Genomic DNA, 21,066 nt, shown 5'->3' with positions numbered 1-21,066 from the left:
CTACAGTGATATCTTATACCTTATATTTCTAATTCATATAATCTTACATTACACATATTTACTAATTACCATATACACTCGCATATCATGCGACTTTTGAAGACCTAATTTTGGAGCTAATTTTAAGGGGGTCGCATCATACATGAGATATTAAATTAGTGTATGTAATATTCACATACTAGTATCGTTTGATGAAATACAAACATGTTATTGTTATAATACAATTAAGTTTGTTCATACTTACCTGGCAGATATATATATAGCTGTATTTTCTGAAGTCCGACAGAATTTAAAAATTCGCGGCACACGCATTGGGCGCCAGGTGGTAGTACCCATTCCCGCCGTGGGAGGCGGATATCAGGAACTATTCCATTTTCTATTCATATTTTATCAGTGCCACTGTCTCCTGAGGGGAGGTGGGTGGGCACTTTAATTATATATATCTGCCAGGTAAGTATGAACAAACTTAATTGTATTATAACAATAACATTTTGTTCATGAAACTTACCTGACAGATATATATATAGCTGAATCCCACCTTCGAATGGTGGGAAGAGACAGAATAGGATTTTTTTGGGAAACTTAAATTAAGTAGATGATATACATCTTAGTTCCTCACCTGTTAGCATAGCCGACTTCGTGATTACTGTCACCAAAGTCTGCTTCTGCGTTACTAGAGTTGCCAGCGAGGTAGAGACCTGTAATGCTGGTGCGCTCTAAATGATCTGTCAACGGGGGCGTGACCACAATGTGACTAGACATATGACCATACTTCTGAGGGCAACGAAGCTAAAACCACCACCTGACCTAACCTATCAAAGTTAGTTCCATAACTTCTAGGCTAAAGAAAAGGAACGCGCTTCAAGCGACCAACCCTTCAAAGTTGAAAGCACACCTATCCCTTTTCTATAGGATAGGATTCGTGTTGCTTCCTGCCCCCAATAATATATCTACGGATATGTATGGTCCTAGCGACTTACGGATCTGAAATGTCGTCTTCACATCCCGTCGGGAGTGTGAAGCGAACACAGAGTTGCTTCGCTAAAGCGTGGCACTCAGGATGTTACTGAGTGTCACGCTCTGTTGAAATGCTTCCGAGGCCGCGCCCTCACCTCTTGAGCATTCATATTAAGAAAAAATCTCAAATCTTTATGCAAACATAATGAATGAGACCTCTTAAAAGAACTCCTTGGCTATAATGCCAGGGTGTTCTTGGACATGAACCAGTCTGGCTTTTTACGGAACACCGCAGATTGTCGGGAGTGTGAAGCGAACACAGAGTTTGCTCGCTAAAGCGTTGGCACTCAGGATGTTACTGAGTGTCATGCTCTGTTGAAATGCTTCCGAGGCCGCGCCCTCACCTCTTGAGCGTTCATATTAAAGAAAAAATCTCAATCTTTATGCAAACACAATGAATGAGACCTCTTAAAAGCACTCCTTGGCTATAATGCCAGGGTGTTTTTGGACATGAACCAGTCTGATCTTTTTACGGAACACCGCAGATTGTCCGTTGACCTTGACTTTCTATAGTTTTATCAAGATAAAACTTGAGAGACCCTACAGGGCACAGGACTCTCTAATGCCCTTGCCCAATAATTTGTGCCATACCCTTGGTCTCCAAGCCTTCGGGTCAAGGGTTAGACAGGTTTTCGTTCTTATCAAGAACGGAATGCTTAGAGGACAGACCGCATTATGTCCTTTAAAGCCAAAACCTCTGATGATGGCTAAAACCTCACTAACCCTCTTTGCCGTGGCTAGAGCGGTTAGAATATTAGCCTTTCTGGTCACGTGTATTAAGTTCGCAGAAAGGATAGGTTCGAATTGCTTTTGGCATCTGAAACTCAGACTACGTCTAAGTTCCATGCCGGAACCTTTGATCCAGAGAATTTTAAGATCTCCACAGACCTCAAAGATCGTGAAGCTTTGTTGTTTGACAGAACCGAATCTCTGAGCCTAGAGGCCGTCAACAACATATTTGCATATTCTACAATAGTTAGGACTTCTAGCTTATCTCATACTTCAGACGGAAAGATAGAACCATAAGGAACTTCACAGAGGTCGAGGTGGAGGAACAGTCATTTCCCTTCACTATCTCCAGAAACGGCCTCCTCCAATTGAACAGTGAAAATAGGCAGCACTGCTTTGCCTTGGCCAAGAGGCTGCCATTACTCTTGAAGATCTTATCGCTCTGTACCGTTGAAGATGAAGGTAGATATTGAATGCAACCTACGTCTTCACAGACAAATCGAGAGAAGGATTCTCAAGATTCTGAACCTGTGCCTACAAATGACTGAAAACGCTAACCGCTATTTCATTGCTGTCCGGTGAGAAGTCGTAGTTGCAATGAAAGCGGGGCGTTCTTCAGTAATGAAAACACAGGGGAAAGCTGCCTGAAGAACTGCTTCTCATGGGCTGAACATTTGGAAGTAGAGCTGTCAGGTCGGAGAGTAGGCGATGTCTTTTTGACATCTGTTAATTCGGGTTGAACAATAAACAATTGTACACCTACGAATATGAGATATTTTAAAGACAAACCCAGATGTCTGCAAAATCATTCGCATTATCGCAGTGCGATGCAGCGGGAGACTTGTACAGACTTCTGTTACCGTGTGTTAAACAGAAAGATGAAAGAGTCTAAGAGATATCTCTGTTGAAAATTCTCGCAATATCGAAGGCGATGGAATCTCTCGTCACAGCAGTAGATGGTCCTTCATAATTGCGAGAACCCCGTTAATCAGAGACCTAAGTCCATGATTGTTGGGCAGAGATACGGTTCGGTAGTCAATCAAAGCAGGAGAGAGAGAGAGACATAACCAACCGTGCATCTCGGAGGCCCAGCTGATACTGAGCTGCTATCAGGCAGTTCAATACGCAGTAGCTGAGCTTGAGCTCCCGCTGACTCGTCATCCTGAGTTGCCAGGTAATCCATATTCCACAAAGGAATGCGTTCGGCTAGAACCACCGAGCATAAAAGATATGCTCGAGCAATTATATTTAGGCGAAACGAATTTCGGTAAATATAAAAGTTGAAATGGTGTTGTCGTGACAAAACCATAAGTATATAAAATTGAAACAAACTCCTGGGAGGTTGCAGGCAACCCAGAGTTGCAGTTCAATTAGAATACTTCTCGTCTAAGTCGCAATCTGTAGAATAACTAGGATATGCGCCTACCCCTCTCGACAATTCAACTGCTTAGTAGAATCATGTCGCGAGGTTAATATACGTAGTATATTTATAGGATTCTGAACAACGATCTCCATCCTAAATTCTTTCCTTCAAGAAAACAAAATAAGGATTGGAGATCGACCACCTTCGATCTCTATCAAAGAGAGTGAAGGAGAAGTCTTCCTCGAAGGAAAGCTTCAATGGTGAACAGAATACTAACTGCCTGAGTTGCCAGCTACTCCCTTTACGAAGGAATAGGTATGATATTATCGAGCAAAAGGAAACTCTCAAGCAGGCCTATTTAAACGAAACAGAATTCGCTAAAAATCAAAACAAGCTGAGTCGGTGTTGTCTGTAACAATACCTGAAGAGTTGTTCTTACTCCGAAAACTCTTGGAAGGTTGAAGGGAGTGTCAAATAAATACATTAGAACAACAGTTCATTCGGCTTCTATCCGCAGAGGTAAATACGATATGCGTATATGACTTGACCCATGCGTTAGCAAAATGACGCAAAGATAAACTACGTAAATATTGTAGTAATTTGAACATCGAATTCTCTACTACATCTTTCCTCGACGAGGAAGAGAGAAAAGAAAGGAAAACGACTGTCCACGCTCTAATGAATGAGGCTTTTTAAAAGAAAAAACTCCCTTGACTCTTTACCAAAGACTCTTTTCCAAGAAAAGGGAGTAATATTCGAATAGAGATCATCAAGAGAGAACCGAGGATCGAAAAGGACCGTTCAATGTTCTTATGATATTGGACATACGACTTCCTGGATCTAGTCTACAAGTCTTTTTTCTTACTCCCCGGATGAGCCTCTGAAAATGAATGAGAGCTCTTCCGAAATTTGTTAACGAGTTTATCCGCTTAAACGATAAAAACGTTAAAATCTATGTCAATGAGAACTACCCCATTTATGAGGGGTCCCCCACTTAAATGACAAAACGTTTAATATCTTGACAATGGGGAAAACGTCCTTACTTGACAAAACTATTAGCACTTTGCTAATAGGGGAAAACCCTTTAACATGACCGAAAGTCACCCAGGAATCCGAGTATATAATCTTCCCGATTCTCAGAGAAATCGATGAAGAGAGGAAAGAGGGATCGAAGAAAAAATTCGGGTATGTCTCTCCGCTAACTCCGAATCCTTTTTTGTAAAGGAATGTCCTGTGGAGAGTCCTGAAAAAACCTTGTCTTGACGAGCGTTTATAAAGCGTCAAGCGTCCTAAGAAACGTCGTGAACAGCAAATAAGACGCCTTTACTCTCGCAAAGCGTCCTGCCGAGCTTCCACCGAAGCGTTCTGGCGAATGTCCACAAAAGCGTCCTGCTGAGCGTCCTCAAAAGCGTCCTCAAAAGCGTCCTGCCGAGCGTCCTGCTGAGCGTCCTAAAAAAAACGTCCTGCTTAGCTACGAGCGTGTCTGAGCAGAGAACACCAAGTCTTCTGAACGACGTTTCAGAGAGGAACTCGTTGAGCGCCCTGATGCATGCAAGGCCCGCCAACAGGCGTCCTGGCGAGCGACCTTTCCAACATATCAATGTTACGACGAACCGCGTTTTGCATATGACGTTGAATATTTTCAAGGGACGTCCTCATGCGAGTCTCCATGGAGAGCCGCACGCTGCTCCTGAAGTGTGTGAACACTAAAGGAAGACGTATGGCTTTCGTCTTCAAGACGGGCCTTAAAGACCTTCATACCTTCTTACAAAGACAGTGGCCGCCTGTGCGACAACTTGTGTCTTAGTAATGCAAAAGACCATCTCCAGAAACGCACTCAGCAAAGGAACGCCGAGCGTCCGAAAGACACCCTCGCAAGGTGCTTGCCGAGCGTGTCCTGGAGAATGTCTCCACTATAGGACGTCGAGCACCTCCAAAAACTTCTTCACGTCTAAATTGCCCTTCTTATGCCGAACCAGAGACATAAGTTGTTTGACTGTGCAAAGCAGCTTGCCGGACGTCAAACTTATCAGCTTGCTTTTTCGAAGTAAAGCGAACGTTACATAACGTATACGGAGCGCCATTAGGAGAGGAGACGAATACTGAGTTACTCCTCCAAAAGGTGGAATCTAGAATGTATATGGTGTCTTCACCAACTCAAACATGTTACTTTGCCACATTTACAAAGTCACTTGTTCTTTAGGAATTCCTTCACCTTGATTACCAAATCCTTTTGGAATGCTAGCGAGGTTGAAACAGCTCTAACTTCATGAGCGTTCACTCGCAGGAGGCTCAAATCACTCTTCTGGCAAGATGAATGAGCCTCCTTAATATTTCCCTTAGGAAAAGAGCCAGTGCATTCTTCGAAAAGGGTAAATGTGGTCTCTCCCCTGAGCACCATACATTACCCGAAGGACCTCTTACTTCCTTCGTTTATGTAAATATAACTCGAGAGCCCTGACAGGGCACAGGACTCTTTCATCCTCTCGTGACGAGAGAGAGAGGACGTGAAGCGTCCTCTTCTCTAAAGCTTCTTTAGGGGGCGCAAGTCCTTCCGAGAGCTCCAACCCCTGTGTGGGGAGGACGCCTCGGAGGACGAGAAGCAATCCTTCAAGATTCGTGCACGTGCTCGATCTTCGGCAGCCTGGGAAGCGACAACAGGACCTGCCGAAAGGAAGCCAGATCAGCATGAAAAACCCGTAACCTTCCTTCGGCTTTTGACATGCCCTCTCCCTGGTTTCCTGGGAGTCCGACAGAGGTCTAGGCCTAGAGGCGTTATGGGGCCGATCTGACGTTCCCTCCTAACGAGAGAGAGGACGTGAAGCGTCCTTTTCTCTAAAGCTTCTTAGAGGGCGCGAGTCCTTCCGAGAGCTCCAACCCTTGCGCGGGGAGGACGCCTCGGAGGACGAGAAGCAATCCTTCAAGATTCGTGCACGTGCACGATCTTTAGCAGCCTGGGAAGCATCAACAGGTTCTGCCGAAGGGACGCCAGATCGGTGGGGAGCCCCCGTAACCCTCTTGCGGCTTTCGACATGCCCTCTCCCTGAGTCCTGGGAGTCCGACAGAGGTCCAGGCCTAGAGGCATTATGGGGCCGATCTGATGCCCCCTCCACAACACAAGGGGCACTACACTTCACAACACTGATTGGAGAGCGAGCACTTTAGCCTAAGATTACTTGATGTAATCCTCTAGCAGACACTTCTTCTAGGCCCGTAAGCCATACCACAGGGTTAGGCAAAATAAAATCTACAGGAGGTTAGAAGGTTCATTATTTCTAACTTCTGTTTACCTTTCTATAGTTTTATCAAGATAATGTGGAGGAAAACTCCTGATTCTAACACGCTCTAAAATGCGTACATGAATCCTCCTTCTTCCGTAATCAGTCACACATTACACTAATTACATTGAACTTATGCAAAGAAAACATGTAAACGTCATATATACTAAGCGAGTGTCTACCGAAAGTTCCGGTAGCCTCACCTTACCATGCAGACAACAAAGTCTGAAACTAGGCTAACTAGCTTCAGACATCAAATGCAATGAAAAAATTTACGATAGCGTATGCCTAGCCACAAATCCAAGTTAATAATCGAAAGAATAATTAGGATACTTAAGCGGCTAAAGTATCAAAATCCTAGGCGGAGGTCCGTAAACAGTTGTTTACCGACCGGCGACAGAAAAAATATGAATAGAAAATGGGAATAGTTCCTGATATCCGCCTCCCACGGCGGGAATGGGTACTACCACCTGGCCACCCACTGCGTGTGCCGCGAATTTTTAAATTCTGTTGGACTACAGAAAATACAGCTATATATATATCTGTCAGGTAAGTTTCATGAACAAAATAATGAATATGCATCTTTTCCTTGGATCTTTTAAAAAGTTATGCTTTATTTCACTTCATCCAATAATATTGTAAGTATTTTCATATTACTATTGTTGTATTATAAAATACAAAAATGTTAATTAATGTTTTGGTTTGGAAATCGGCTTAGGACGATTGCAAGGGAAGTTTATTTTGCTGTACTGAAGTCAAATCAGAGCGATTTTCTTGCTTCTAGTTAGCGCAAATAAATCTCAAGATACTCTACTGATATGGGACAAGGTTATTTTACGTTATACAAAGTGTTTTCAAGTAAAAGTATCACTTGAATTCATAACGTTGAGAACAAAATTTTGTTATTTTTTTGTTAGTAGATGGCGCTGAGGGTATGTTTATTGTGTAAAAAAATCAACAGATTGAGTTCAATATTTTCACTTGATGTCATCATAATACAATGAGCTTTACATATTTATATTTTATTGGAGTGAACACAGTAAAGTGTGTTCTTCATGCCAAATAATTTTGATTAAAACACATTTCTCTCAAATTTTGTTTATAGTCGAGATTGATGGTGCTATACCGAAGTTTCCATGTTGCCAATGCACGATAATAGTCGTTAGCAGATAACATTCTTTCCTCAGCTTCAGCTACAACTAGCAGCTTAAATTTAGCAGTATATGCCCTTGCTGATCTTTTCTCCATAGAGAATAAGGATATATCAGTCCTATTCTTTTTAATATCATTTGTAACATAACTACGGTAATTTTGTACTATCGTACGATGGTTGAAATGCAAGCAAGCCGCTGTAGTTATCGGATTCGGTTCATAGCAAATCAGCTGTTCCTGGCTGTATACGTTTACACATTAAGTATATATAACATTACTGATAATTTAGCTTTGTCTTTCACTTTTTTAACTTAACTAGAAGATGGGATAGATAAAGAGATAGAGGAAAAAGGGTTAGCCTAACTAGAAAATGGGATAGATAATTTGGTCTCAAAAATTGAACTGCATGTTACATGAGATGCATAATCAAATAATTGTTTAGAGTGAAAATTTGGGGGTCGCATGATATGCGAGATCACGTGTTACAAGAGTATATACAGTAATTTTCTTTATTTTTTTTATGTATTTTTTACACAATATAACGATAGCATTAATGAAACTACACAACGTTTGATATTCAAGCCTAAAAAATATAGTATCATACTATAATGGGCATAATGTCTGTCTGTCTGTCATTCAATCATGGCCAAACAGCTGGTCAGATGGGCATGAAACTTGGCAGGGTTATGGTGGGGACCCCTACAATGGTTTGTAATGGGGTTTCATCTAACCTACCCCCCTCCTTTGTAGGGGGTGGGGGTGAGAAGGGATTCCCTGAAACGGAGCTGTTTCTGGTCGTGAAACGAGGCTGGTTATTCCCGTAAAGTTAGTTACTTTACGATTTTTCATACATAATTTCTGTACAACTTCCCCGGAGAAAGTCGCGAATATTTCAGCTTGGACACAATAGAAGATGAAAATTATCATCAATATCCGCAAGATTTTTTGAATAACTTAAATCCCTCGGGGCTGCCAGTGCACAAAATAACGTTGAAGAAGTACTGCCCGGTAATGTTGCTTCGGAATTTCGATCCTGCCAATGGACATTATAACGGAACGAGGTACACCGTTATGGAGCTAAACTCCCACGTCATCGAAGCAGTGATAGCAACGGGCCCTCACAACGGCAAACGTCTGTTCATCCCCCGGATTCCTCTGGTTTCCGTTCCTTTTATGCCGCAGACAGTTTCCCATCAACCTGGCCTTCTCATTCACTGCAAACAAGTCCCAGGGCCAGACTTTGGATCGTGTTGGTGTGTTTCTGCTGTCACCCATGTTCATGCATGGCCAACTGTATGTGGCAATGAGCAGAGCAACTGATTCTGCCATCTTGAAATTAAGTTGTGGACAAACTGATAATATTATGTACAAAGAGGTTCTATAAAAATTGCCCTTATTTTAACATTGCTGAACAAATAGTACATATAAATTTTTCACTTCTGCACCCGTATTTTATCACCCGTCTACGATGGGTAAGTTTGGTAGTATAAGTAGTGATTCTTAAATATTCCTGGAGGGGGAGAGCATCCAGACTCATCTGTAACTTTTAATATTATGATGCTAGTTCTTGTCTCATTTTGAGGCTGAATAATTGTAAATTGCTGCAATATGCTATTCATTACGGCACATAAAAAAAAAAATTATTAGGATTCACTATTTAAGCAAGTTTGGTGAGCGCTAATTTTTTCGCCCTAAATCTAGACACCATCTCAATGCATAGTAAACAGCCCGAGAAGAGCGTTTATTAGGCTCAGAGGTCTGGATAAACTAATCCTTCATAATAATAACAGCCCATGGCAAAACATTTGTGTGTAATCTTTTTTCTAAATTTTCTACAAATGGCATCATTTAATGCATCAGAATCTCAAAGGATGAAATTTCTGTGACATCTGTGACATAATTACAATTTGAATTAGTTAATTGTTGAGAGTAGCCAATGTCCTGTTTCATTATTTACTAGAATAGAAGTCTGTGATCTAGAAAAAAAAAGAAGAAAATAACAACTACTACTTCTGCTTAACAGAAAGGAACAAGAAACAGTGACACAGCTGATATTTGTTCACCATCTGCCTAATTTCATCACAACTCCATAACTCGTAAATGTCTATATTCATGATCTCTGAATGTCCCAAATACTGCACTCGTTCAAATTATAGCTATGAGAAGAATCAGTTTTAGCATGAGCTTCCTAGAGCCTCAAGTACCCAATTTTTGCATAAGTGCATACCTGTTAACAGTTGTACAAAATGCCACAAACTTACAGAATCACCAAAATCCATGCTTCTTTGTAATGTAGTTTTATATTTTTTGGTACATAAGTACTTGTAGCCTTGATTTTGCATATTACATTATTTTCTTGGTTCTCTGACAGGCTAATTTTGTATTTTTTTTCTATTTCATACCTTTTGTTTGTTTTAATCATGAAGTTACACTTTCCATAATTATTTGCTATGGTTTGCTTCGTTACCCTAATTTTGTGATGATGTACTATAAACTTACCCCAGATAGCCAGCCACCAGTCATGATCCAAACAAAACTCCACAAGCAGCTGCTTCGTGGGATTTCAAAGAGGGAATATCTTAACAGAGCTTGATCATCAGAAGATAACTCCGAATGCATGACAATCTGATCCTGTCCTTTGTCAGGAATATGTCATCATGGTTGACCTAAGCTTTGACAATGAGCTCCCCAGGGACTTGAGACTTAGAGATGGACTAGGTGTAAGTTCTTTAGTGAAGCGGCTCCTCGAGGGCAACCTAAGCTTTATAAAGGAGACCTTCCCTTGTACTGCAGTCTTACCAAGCCTTCATGTAATTTACATCTGCTAGACAGGTCAGTGAGGTATGTGCTCTTTCTAGAAGTGTAACAGACACAAAGGTTGGATTTCAGTGGGGTTAAGCTCACACACCAAAGACCTAACTTCAGCAGTCAGGACCTTTCCCTTGCTTCAGTCACAAGTAAGTGTACATCGAGAGCCATTTGCTATTACCTGAAGAGACCCAGAGAATCCAAAGTCAACATCCTCTGAAAGTTTCTCTCAACAGGTTACTGTGAGAAAGAAGTCATGGAGTGTAGAGTGACAAATTGGTACAGGTTACTGTAGATGACTGCCCTCTCTACTTCATAAGCTTACAGATGTAATTTGGAGGTACCTATTTTAAACAGATGTATTTGATGGTTGACTGAGTGACTGATTTATGAAATTTAGGCTGGCATGCCAAACACTGGGGCACTTTTGGCCCTTCAAAGAGGGAGTTGGAATGGTTGGAAAGCAAGATACAGATTCTGAAAATGAGATGAAGCTCAAGGATCTAATGGTGGATCTGAGAGAAAACCTCATGGTTACACTAAGAACTATTAGTTGCAGAGGTTTGCCAGCAAGCTGAAGAAATGAAGGGGGAATGGAGGTAAAGACATCAATTTAAGGCTAAGTCTACAGTGCACTATGTATGTGTGGTACACTCATGGCACTAGTGCAGGGGGAGTGGGGGGTTACATGATGGTGTTACTCTGCTTAGGTAAAGTTTTCCCAAGAGATTTACACCTTTCACTCATAAGGAGTCTGTCTTTATATGATACATCCATCTGGTTACTAGAGCCATATTCCTTGACATATATCATTCTGTAATCCTCAAAAACTCTCCTGAATCCAACATGTCTCAATCACCATTCTGGAGCATTCAAAAACTCAGTCCTCCCACTTGAACTATAATTTAAGCATCATGATGTGATGAATTTTGTATAAAACATAAATGTTTTTGCAAAAACCCTTTCATTCACATAAAATCCTTCTGCCCTGCCCCACTAATCTTGTGACATCACTCTCAAACTACACAAAAAGTGGCATAGGTGACAGATGGGGACTTGTGGCTACAAGTGGCACATATACCACGGTACTTCTGCCCTTCTGCTGTCTGTTAGATAAAAGAGTGCAGTGTCTGGGGACACTCAACAACCGAATAATGTGTGCACATATAAAGATGGGATTGTTTAAAACAAATCTAGTCGTATGAAAAATTCAGCATTTTCAATCAGGAAAGCAATATATTATCAAAGGTTCAGAATCAATTAAAGTATAAAAATACATTTGTGGTTGTATTTTTTGGCAAATTATAAAAAAATCCAGCTCAACTGTACTTTATTACTGACAAGAAAAAACTTGAAAAAAAATTATAAAAACACTTACTGTACTTCTACTCCTTCTTCTGACTAGTCCATCTGAAAATAAAAGAAGTCATTAATAAACAAAAAGAAATTTTGAAAACTATGTCAATTTAAAATAACCCTACCAAGCATACCAGTATGGCAAAGATTAGCCAGTTTCAATGCAATGAGCACCATGCCACGAAAGGTAAAATTGTAAAACTGGGCACTGGTCAACTGATAAGTCTTTGAAAAAGGAAAGGATGTGGCAAGTCACCCAAATGTGAGTACAATTAGCCATAAATAAAGGAAAAATAAATCTAACAACAACAACCTGAAAAGCAGACGGTATCCAAGTAATATGTACAGCTTTACCAAGGATGATTAAGCCAAAGCCACAAAAAATCTTCCTAAGACACACAACTACTGACTTTGACATCAAAATGCTGATATTTTAAAGGTCCATTTTACAACATTATTGGGATAGTAAATACACCGTCTGTTCCTTTCAAATTTACTATTCAGTAATCTCAAATTTACTATTCAGCAATCCAGACAGTAATCTCAAACAAGAATAGGAAAAATTGAGAATAAGCCTCCAAAGGGGTCCAAAAAGATGGAGAAACAAAGGTAATACACAGTAGTAGTACCTGAGAGTAGGCACCAACTGAGAAAAAGAGGCTCACTGACAGAAAAGATCCTGAAGGGGCACCCCTGGAGAATGAATAATACACATGGAACATTCACCTATGACCACCCCACCAAAAAAGTGAGTAGTCTGCCACACTGGGCCTCTATAAAGCCAAATCAAAAGGCTTTCTTTAATGCCAAAGTTCCTGAAAGGATGACCATATCATGACTTGTACATTGTTCTCTTTGTTCTGATGAATGCCACACTTTTTTTTAAGATGTTAATCTGTTCTATTTTATTAGCTGCATCAATACACAAACCTTCCATTTACTAATATTACTTGGTTCCATCTGTGGCATTTATATTGCTTGGTTTCACCAAAAGAAATCACAAATTTTTAATTTTTGCTCTATTCTTAAAAGATGATGCCTTGGCAGTCATACTTGCACTTACACTGCTTTTCACATATAAAAAGTGAGAATGCTACAAACCTTTATTTATGAATAAAAAAAAACATAAATGCACAATTCTCCAGATAAAACTCAGTCTGGGAATCAATCAAGAGAAACTAAATACATCAAAATTATTATGTACCACAGCAATGACAGAGTTGCAAGTCCTGTTACTTCTTCTCCCAAAGCAACTATGTATTAGGGAACTCATAAGCTACTGAACCACGAGCATTCTGCAAAATATTACAAACCAGTTATGTACTTTGTATTGACACTCTACACAAGACTATAATGGAACACCAGGATACATAATTTACTAACATGTCCCAGATATTTTGGCATGAGACCCCTAAAGTACAAATTGCTCACTTATGCCACCTGCAGTCATGACCAATAATGTATTCAGTTGAGATACTTCTGTCTGGAATGGTTCACTTATTCCAGAAGTGGATATTATTATCATCACCACCATGAAGAATTTCAAATTAACTTTTCCCTTAATGGAGTAATGACACGAAAATGTACTTCTCTCCCATCCCTTCAGTCCTATCCTCTAGATGAGATTCTATAAGTGCAGGTTTAAAGACTAATCCAAAGTTAGCAGAAATTATGAAAATAGAACTAGCTAAGATGTATGAGGCCACCAAAAAATCTTGAGTTTATTCATTGACTATAATACCTGTAAACCCAACCTGCTGAAGCAAAATGAACAGCATTTTGCAACAACTTAAGGTAGGTCTCAGTAACAAAATTATTGTTTACAATGACCTCCCACATTTCAACCTGATCCTGGGAGGTATGCAAAGGGCTTTCCATCTTAAAACGATTGGCACTGGCAACTAATATGAATACACATGGTAATATGATCTGAAAACAAACGTCACTATAATCTGAATACATGGGTTTATGAAGACGCCAGGGTTATTTACAAAGTGATCCCAAGGTTTTGTTTACATGATGTATTCAGATCATAATGACATTTGCATTCTGATTATAGTGGTACAATATTTGTATTCAAATCACAGTGACATCTGACCAAAGCAGTAACTAGATGATTGCCAAGTTATGACATACATATACAAACATTTTGCCAGAAAGTGAAAAGGCCACCTCTTTATAAACAAATCTGTTACTGTGAACTACATTCTAGGCATCAGCACCATCAAATTATAATGATCTCTAATTTTCAAATTAGGGAATTAATTGTACATCTGGAATAAAACACCCTTCACTTATGTACTTTGTATAATCAGCTAAACGAATATTAATTTGCAAATTCCTTTCTTTATTTCATCTCCATTATCCTCACTTATTCTGAGAAACTTGAAAAGTGCAGTTCCACCTGGAACTGTATCTGTCCTATAGCTGACATTACCAGAATACAAACTACAATGAAAACAATAATGATTATTTAATGGTGTTTATATGACAATATAGCATACATATTTTATTCCAAACTTAAATGCAATATCATTTGTCCACTACACAATCATTTACCAACAGTTTATCGTAGCATTTCCAGAAAAATAATTTGTTTACATTCAAAAGCAGCACTGTATTTAAAAGAACAACTGTGTTCTCTCAAAATCACTCATGATATTTGAAAAATACTGTAAATAACTTTACAATAATAAAAGAATATACAATTTAGACTAAAGACGAAGCACTGGGACCTACGAGGTCATTCAGTGCTGAAACAGAATTGACAGTAAAGATTTGAAAGGGGTTACAGGAGGATAACCTCGCAGTTGCACTATGAAACAATTGTTAAGAAAGGGGTCAGATGGAAGATTATGAAAGGCGGTACAGTAAAAGGAATGAAAGTGGTTGCAGCTAGGGCCGAAGGGATGCTGCAAAGATCCCTTAAGTAATGGCCTACAGTTTAAACAACTTTAAATTGAATCTAGTACTTACTTTCAATTATTTGCTTAGATTTTATAAGAAAAAGAGGCCCCGCCGTGGGATGCAGACTCGGGTCTTGATCCAAATCATCAGGCTCTCTTTCACTTATATGTTGTAGGTTACATATGTGCTCTTCTGACACTTCCTCTGGATGGGGCTCACCTGAACCTGCACCAGGGCCCTGTAATAAATGACAAATACTTTAGACCCATAAAATGAAATATAAATTATACAATACTGCTGTCACTAAACGGTTTAACCAGACCACAAATAGAGATTGTAAACGTCATGAAAAAAAATAAACCTAGACTGAACAGGTAAATTCATGTACAGATACATTCAGGCATTTTAATAAAATTTGCTACAGTATCTTCCTTATATTTCATAAAAAAAGATCCCTTATCAATATACATTCTCAAACAGAATGATTATCATTATTAGGCAGTCTACACACAAGCAAAATATAACTGACCTTCTGACTGGAGGCAGAACGACCCGAACTTCGGCCTCCTGGGTAAACACAACAGCTGTTTTTGTTTCCCATTGTGACAGGTTATCACTTGCTCCAAAAGGCTGTAAATAAACAACAGTAAATTGGTAAAACACTAATAATAAAAGGCAGTTATCTGCCTTATTATCCTCAGCATATAATACACATGGAACCAAAGTAAGAATGTCAGTTTACTGCTACAGGTATGTCAACCTGCTGGCCAATGTACTAAAATACTACAACTGCCTACCTAATAAACATTTACGTACAAGCTTGCACAGTGTTCCGAGTCGCTGAAATACAGTACGTGCTTATGATAGGCCACTAAATGCAAAATCTTGTGTAACAGAGTTCTAGACAGCTTGTCAACATATCTACCAAACAGAACCCCAAGGGACATGAGGCTTTTATGATCCATATTAAATACCCTATCTTCGCAAACTTTTTCAAGCCCAGCCAACTTTAGTCATCAAATTCATGAATCTCATATACTTTTTGGCATTATGGTACCCAACCCAGTAAACTTTCACCAAATGTCCATATTTTCATCAAACACATAACAAGCACTCGCAACTTCCGGGGACCACAATGACACAAGTCACAAGTCTCACTACTGTATTAACAAACAGGAATTACAGATAATCTTTGGATCATGCCCCACAATTTGGGGTAATAATTTTGAAGAAAAGTGTATGTATACATACTATTAGGAACAGAAGTATTTTCAAGAACACTGTGAATCATGAAAACCTTCATAGACACTATGCATTTCAAATATTTCTTTCCGTACAAAACTTCCTTGTTAATTTTGTGTCCAAAGTTATTCAAAATAAAAATTAATGAAATTAATATAAAGGCAGATCATGCCATAACACACAAGTTTACTTATATTCAATAAACAAAGACATTAAATAGCAATACTCAAACAAATGGAATGTATAGCATTGAAACTAGACCTTTGTAATGAAATGATTACCTAAATAAAAGGCCCTTTGTCAACACAAGTCCATTTCATGGCTTCATTCTACTCCAAAGTTATTACAAATTTTGGTGTAAAATGGCACTACAAAAACTTCTCTAATTTACGACATGAGCTAAAAGGAAGAATAATGCCACTTTATTTTCACTTTTACCAAACACCAATAACATCACCACTGCCACAAATATATATATATATATATATATATTATATATATATATATATATATATATATATATATATATATATATATATATATATATATAAATAATCAAGCTTTAATAACTGGTAGTTCCTTACCCTGCTAGAGAAGAATATGAGGGGGAACACCACTAGAGGCAACAAAAATGATTTAGCCTTTTTTTTTCTCTCTCTACAAAATCTCTTACTACTTTCAATGTATGTGCTTTGGAATATAATTGGCCAGTACTTGTTCAAAAGTTTTGGGAAATACTGAAGACCTGGTTTTAGTTATCAAAAGGAAGAAAGGGGACTAATATCACTGCAACAGCACACCACGACCACCCACACATCCTCCTGTTACCTACACCAACTGATCTCCATTACTCATCCCCCAAGGAGACAGTTGCAAGTCATCTAATCTCCACTTCATGTTCAATATTTATGCCAGCATACGATGCCATTTCCATGCCAGTACAAGAAACCAATTCCTAACCACCATGACAATACTTTATTTCAAACGCTCTTATAAGTGAAGAACACTGGAAATACTTTTGTATAGTTTAATATACGTAAGTGCCAAATGTCTTTGGTTAAATGTATATTACGTATACTTTCCCTTAATTGTACAACCTATTAAAATTTCAATGTATCTACTTTACAGTACTAGTGGAATCCAACAGTGTAAAATTATTATTATTATTAATTAATAACATTAACATTATACTAAGGACATGTATTTTGTGTACTCTTATGAAACAAGTTGAAAAGCCATAAATTTGACAAGCTCTAAATTCTACAGGTAAAATGAGTAAAAAGACCCAAATAGTAATACTAGTGTGTGATTAACAACAAAATCTGAATAAATACAGTATAACAAATACCCCATTTAGATAATTACATATTGTACCAGTAATTAGTGTACTATTATGAATAAACAAGTAAGTTAAGATAAGCCTGCTTGAATATACCCATCAGCAAAGGAACTCAAAAGTAAGAAAGCTGAAGGCCAAGGTAAAAGGAAGCATAACAGTTCAAGGGTTAAGACAGGAAATATGGTCATCATACCATATGGCATCTAAAGATGACACCTGAGGTAACCTAAAAGTCAAAACTTATGCAATGATAGTTCACTCCAGTAATGTGCAATAACTGAAAGGTTCGGAGGCTGAGCACCCACACCTACCCAAAAATATAAGTGTTACAGGATACATATATCATTTTACATAAACTGATATATACAGTAGTGCCTCAGGATACGAAATTAATCCGTTCTGAAGTGGCCTTCATAACCTGATTTTTTCGTATCTCGAACCACGTTTTGCATGTAAATTGACCTAATTAGTTCCAAGCCCTACAAAAAGACCACAGTTAAATTTATAATAAGCTAAACTGACCAATAAACAAGGAAATACAATTTAATTTGGACCATTCAATACCTAACCTAACTGTGACTGACCTGTAAATAAAGTATTATTGTACATGGTACAAGAAATACTGTAAGTACATATGTAGTAAAATGTGGAACCTTACCTTTTGAGTGAGGCGATCTTCAAAAGTGGCGACAGACGAGGAGGACAAATGGCAGAAAACATGAACACTTAACTTTACGAAACACATAAATAAAAAAATGGCAGAAAACATTAACACTAAACTTTACAAAAACACATTAACAAATGGCAGAAAATATTAACACTTAACTTTCCAAAAAAATTAAAATTAAATTTATTTTTTGTTTTTTTTTTGTCTTGTTTTGGATTTTACATTTTTTTTTTTACTTCTTTATACTTTACATTTTTTTTTTTTAATTTCTTCACCACCGAATGGATGCCAGTCCATTTACGGAATTTATCAAACCACTCATGAGAAGCCTTGAAGTTTGGGGTTGCCGTCGATGTCCCTTCTCCTCCGTCGTCTTCGGCCTGGGCAATCAGATCACCGAAAATAGCGCTGGCCTTGTGGCAGATTGCCGTTTCCGTTATCGTATCACCAGCGAATTCTTTGTCTTAAATCCATACAAGAAGCAGCCTCTCCATCTCATCATCCACATGGCTCCTCTTGTTGGACAAAAATAGTCAGCCCTTGGAAGGTGTAGCTGCTTTGATGGCTTCCTTCTGCTTAAGGATGGTGCCTCTCGTTGATGGATTTCGGCCATATTCCTTAGCGATCACACTCAACCGCATGCCAGCTTCATACTTCTTAATTATCTCCATCTTAGTTTCCATAGAAAGCATTCTCTTCTTTCTGTGAACTTCAGCAACATTCTTAGGATCCATGGCTAATTAAGTTAATTAAGTTCACACACAACACGATAAAGTATACAAGTAGAAAGCGAAATCACTAACACGAATTTACATTAACTAACGAAATACGTATATGTGAACGAACGAATTCTGCGTGCATACGATAACGGTGATGCAACAAAGTGGCCGAATGACGCCTTTACGTAGTGGCATGATGGGATAGCTGCTGACCAATAGGAGAGCAGTATCTTACAGCCGTGACTAGCATCAGGAAACAATGGGAGAGCGGGAGGATGGTGGTGAGTCTACTCAGTTGGCGACGCGCGAGTTTTAAAATTGTTCTCTGTTATCGTATCACCAGCAAATTCTTTGTCTTAAATCCATACAAGAAGCAGCCTCTCCATCTCATCACCCACATGGCTCCTCTTGTTGGACAAAATAGTCACGCCCTTGGAAGGTGTAGCTGCTTTGATGGCTTCCTTCTGCTTAAGGATGGTGCCTCTCGTTGATGGATTTCGGCCATATTCCTTAGCGATCACACTCAACCGCATGCCAGCTTCATACTTCTTAATTATCTCCATCTTAGTTTCCATAGAAAGCATTCTCTTCTTTCTGTGAACTTCAGCAACATTCTTAGGATCCATGGCTAATTAAGTTAATTAAGTTCACACACAACACGATAAAGTATACAAGTAGAAAGCAAAATCGCTAACACAAATTTACATTAACTAACGCAATACGTATATGTGAACGAACGAATTCTGCGTGCATACGATAACGGTGATGCAACAAAGTAGCCGAACAACGCCTTTACGTAGTGGCATGATGGGATAGCTGCTGACCAATAGGAGAGCAGTATCTTACAGCCGTGACTAGCATCAGGAAACAATGGGAGAGCGGGAGGATGGTGGCGAGTCTACTCAGTTGGCGACGCGCGAGTTTTAAAATTGTTCTCGGTGGTCCGGGCGAATCTCGGGACTTGACAGTAACACCCTTTCGTAACCTGAATTATTTTCGTATGCAGATGCAAAAAAAATATCTTCGTCTTTGCTTTCGTAACTTGGATTTTTCGTAAGTTGGGACTTTCGTATGTCGAGGTTCCACAGTATGTAGTTTTATACTCAATCACTATCACTAGTATCAAACAAAGGATTTCATACAACATTAGACTTATCTGATATGAGTGGAATGGAATCAAATTTACCATTTCCATTACGCAACAAAACTGCCTTAAAATGATATTGTTATGATACAATAAAGTTTCATACATACTTACCTGGCAGATATACATAGCTGACGACGGAGTCGATAGCTATGTATATATCTGACAGGTAAGTTGAATGTATGAAATCTATATTTCTACCATCCATAATTGGAACAAAGCAAAATCAAAGCTACTGTTCCCATGAAAAACCAATAATGATTTGTACACTTTTCTGATGTGACTGTGTATATAGAACATTTTATCTATTCAAAAACAAAATTAGACATACAGGGTTACGACGGGGGTTCCATTCTTGTGACGTGTCGTAAGCCAGAACATCGTCAAAAATCCTAAGAAAACCTTACTTTTAATGCTTTGAGTGCATTAAAAATTATGTAAACTGCGTTCTTATAACATTTTTCATACAATCAACTTCAAATATTGATTATTTTGCATATTTCTTCTTCCATATTGGCATATTAAGCGGCGTAACCCTGGATATACTAATTGAAAAGCGTTGTAACCTCGGAACGTCGTAAGCTGGGGACTGCCTGTATTTTTATACTTGAAAATTTGTCTTTTCAGTAGTTCACAACTCTGGATTCTTAGTATGGTGTCATTTACAATTTAAGCATTATATAAGCACTGATGTCACTCACAACTAACCTGTTCATCGTTCTAGTGCAAAATGACAATTTGTCGAAAATTGCATTTTTCCTAACTATACAAACCTGAGGTCCTTTAACAATAGGAAGTAGCTAGCGGCAGCTGGAACGGTCGTAAGCTTCGAACAAGGGGAGAACGGTAGTTAACTGCTTGTCCGATCGTCGCGCGCCGTGCGACTGGGAGGTAAACAAATCACTTTTGCTTTTGGCCCATGCAAAATACGCAGAGTGAGGGGTGGCATGAAGAGGGACTATATGTAAAGGACCTCAGGTTTGTATAGTTAGGAAAAATGCAATTTTCGACAAATTGTCATTTGTTCCGATACGTAATACAAACCATCGGTCCTTTAACAATAGGAAGACTCACTTCTTGGTGGGAGGAATCTGAGTCTTTTGATGAACAGACTGGTGTTCGTCCATCCCTGGAATGCCTCCCTGGTCGTAAGAGCGAGGGAGGGATCCAAGCCTCTGTCCGATTGATTGGGGTGTGCACCGCAGGATCAATGGTCAGACCTCTGGGCCGAGTACTAAGAGAGAGGCAAGCGTATCTCTTCGTACCAGCAAGCAAGAACTTGTTCCTGTTTGCAAGAGGCAACATAAAGTATGGGTTGTCTCAAGCTGGCATCCACTTCCTCCCC

At 39.0% G+C, this 21,066-nt stretch overlaps 2 protein-coding genes across 2 annotated transcripts in view; both read right to left on the bottom strand.

The window, feature by feature from the left end:
• The window catches only part of LOC135223466 (cyclin-Y-like), a 124,543-nt gene that overhangs the window by 63,954 nt on the left and 39,523 nt on the right, over window positions 1-21,066 (bottom strand). The window lies entirely within an intron of this gene.
• The window catches only part of LOC135223928 (uncharacterized), a 49,196-nt gene continuing 39,810 nt past the window's right edge, over window positions 11,681-21,066 (bottom strand). The window contains exons 2-4 of the mRNA XM_064262850.1: window positions 15,140-15,240; window positions 14,680-14,848; window positions 11,681-11,757 (exon numbers count right to left, since the gene is read on the bottom strand). Coding sequence (XP_064118920.1) covers window positions 11,681-11,757; window positions 14,680-14,848; window positions 15,140-15,211 — 318 coding nt within the window. The 5' untranslated portion in view covers window positions 15,212-15,240. The remainder of the gene's footprint in view (window positions 11,758-14,679; window positions 14,849-15,139; window positions 15,241-21,066) is intronic.

This window comes from Macrobrachium nipponense, chromosome 10 (assembly GCF_015104395.2).
Source record: "Macrobrachium nipponense isolate FS-2020 chromosome 10, ASM1510439v2, whole genome shotgun sequence".
Classification (NCBI taxonomy): domain Eukaryota; kingdom Metazoa; phylum Arthropoda; class Malacostraca; order Decapoda; family Palaemonidae; genus Macrobrachium; species Macrobrachium nipponense.
Note: the sequence above shows the minus strand (reverse complement) of the source record. Positions and strands in the feature narration are given on the sequence as shown.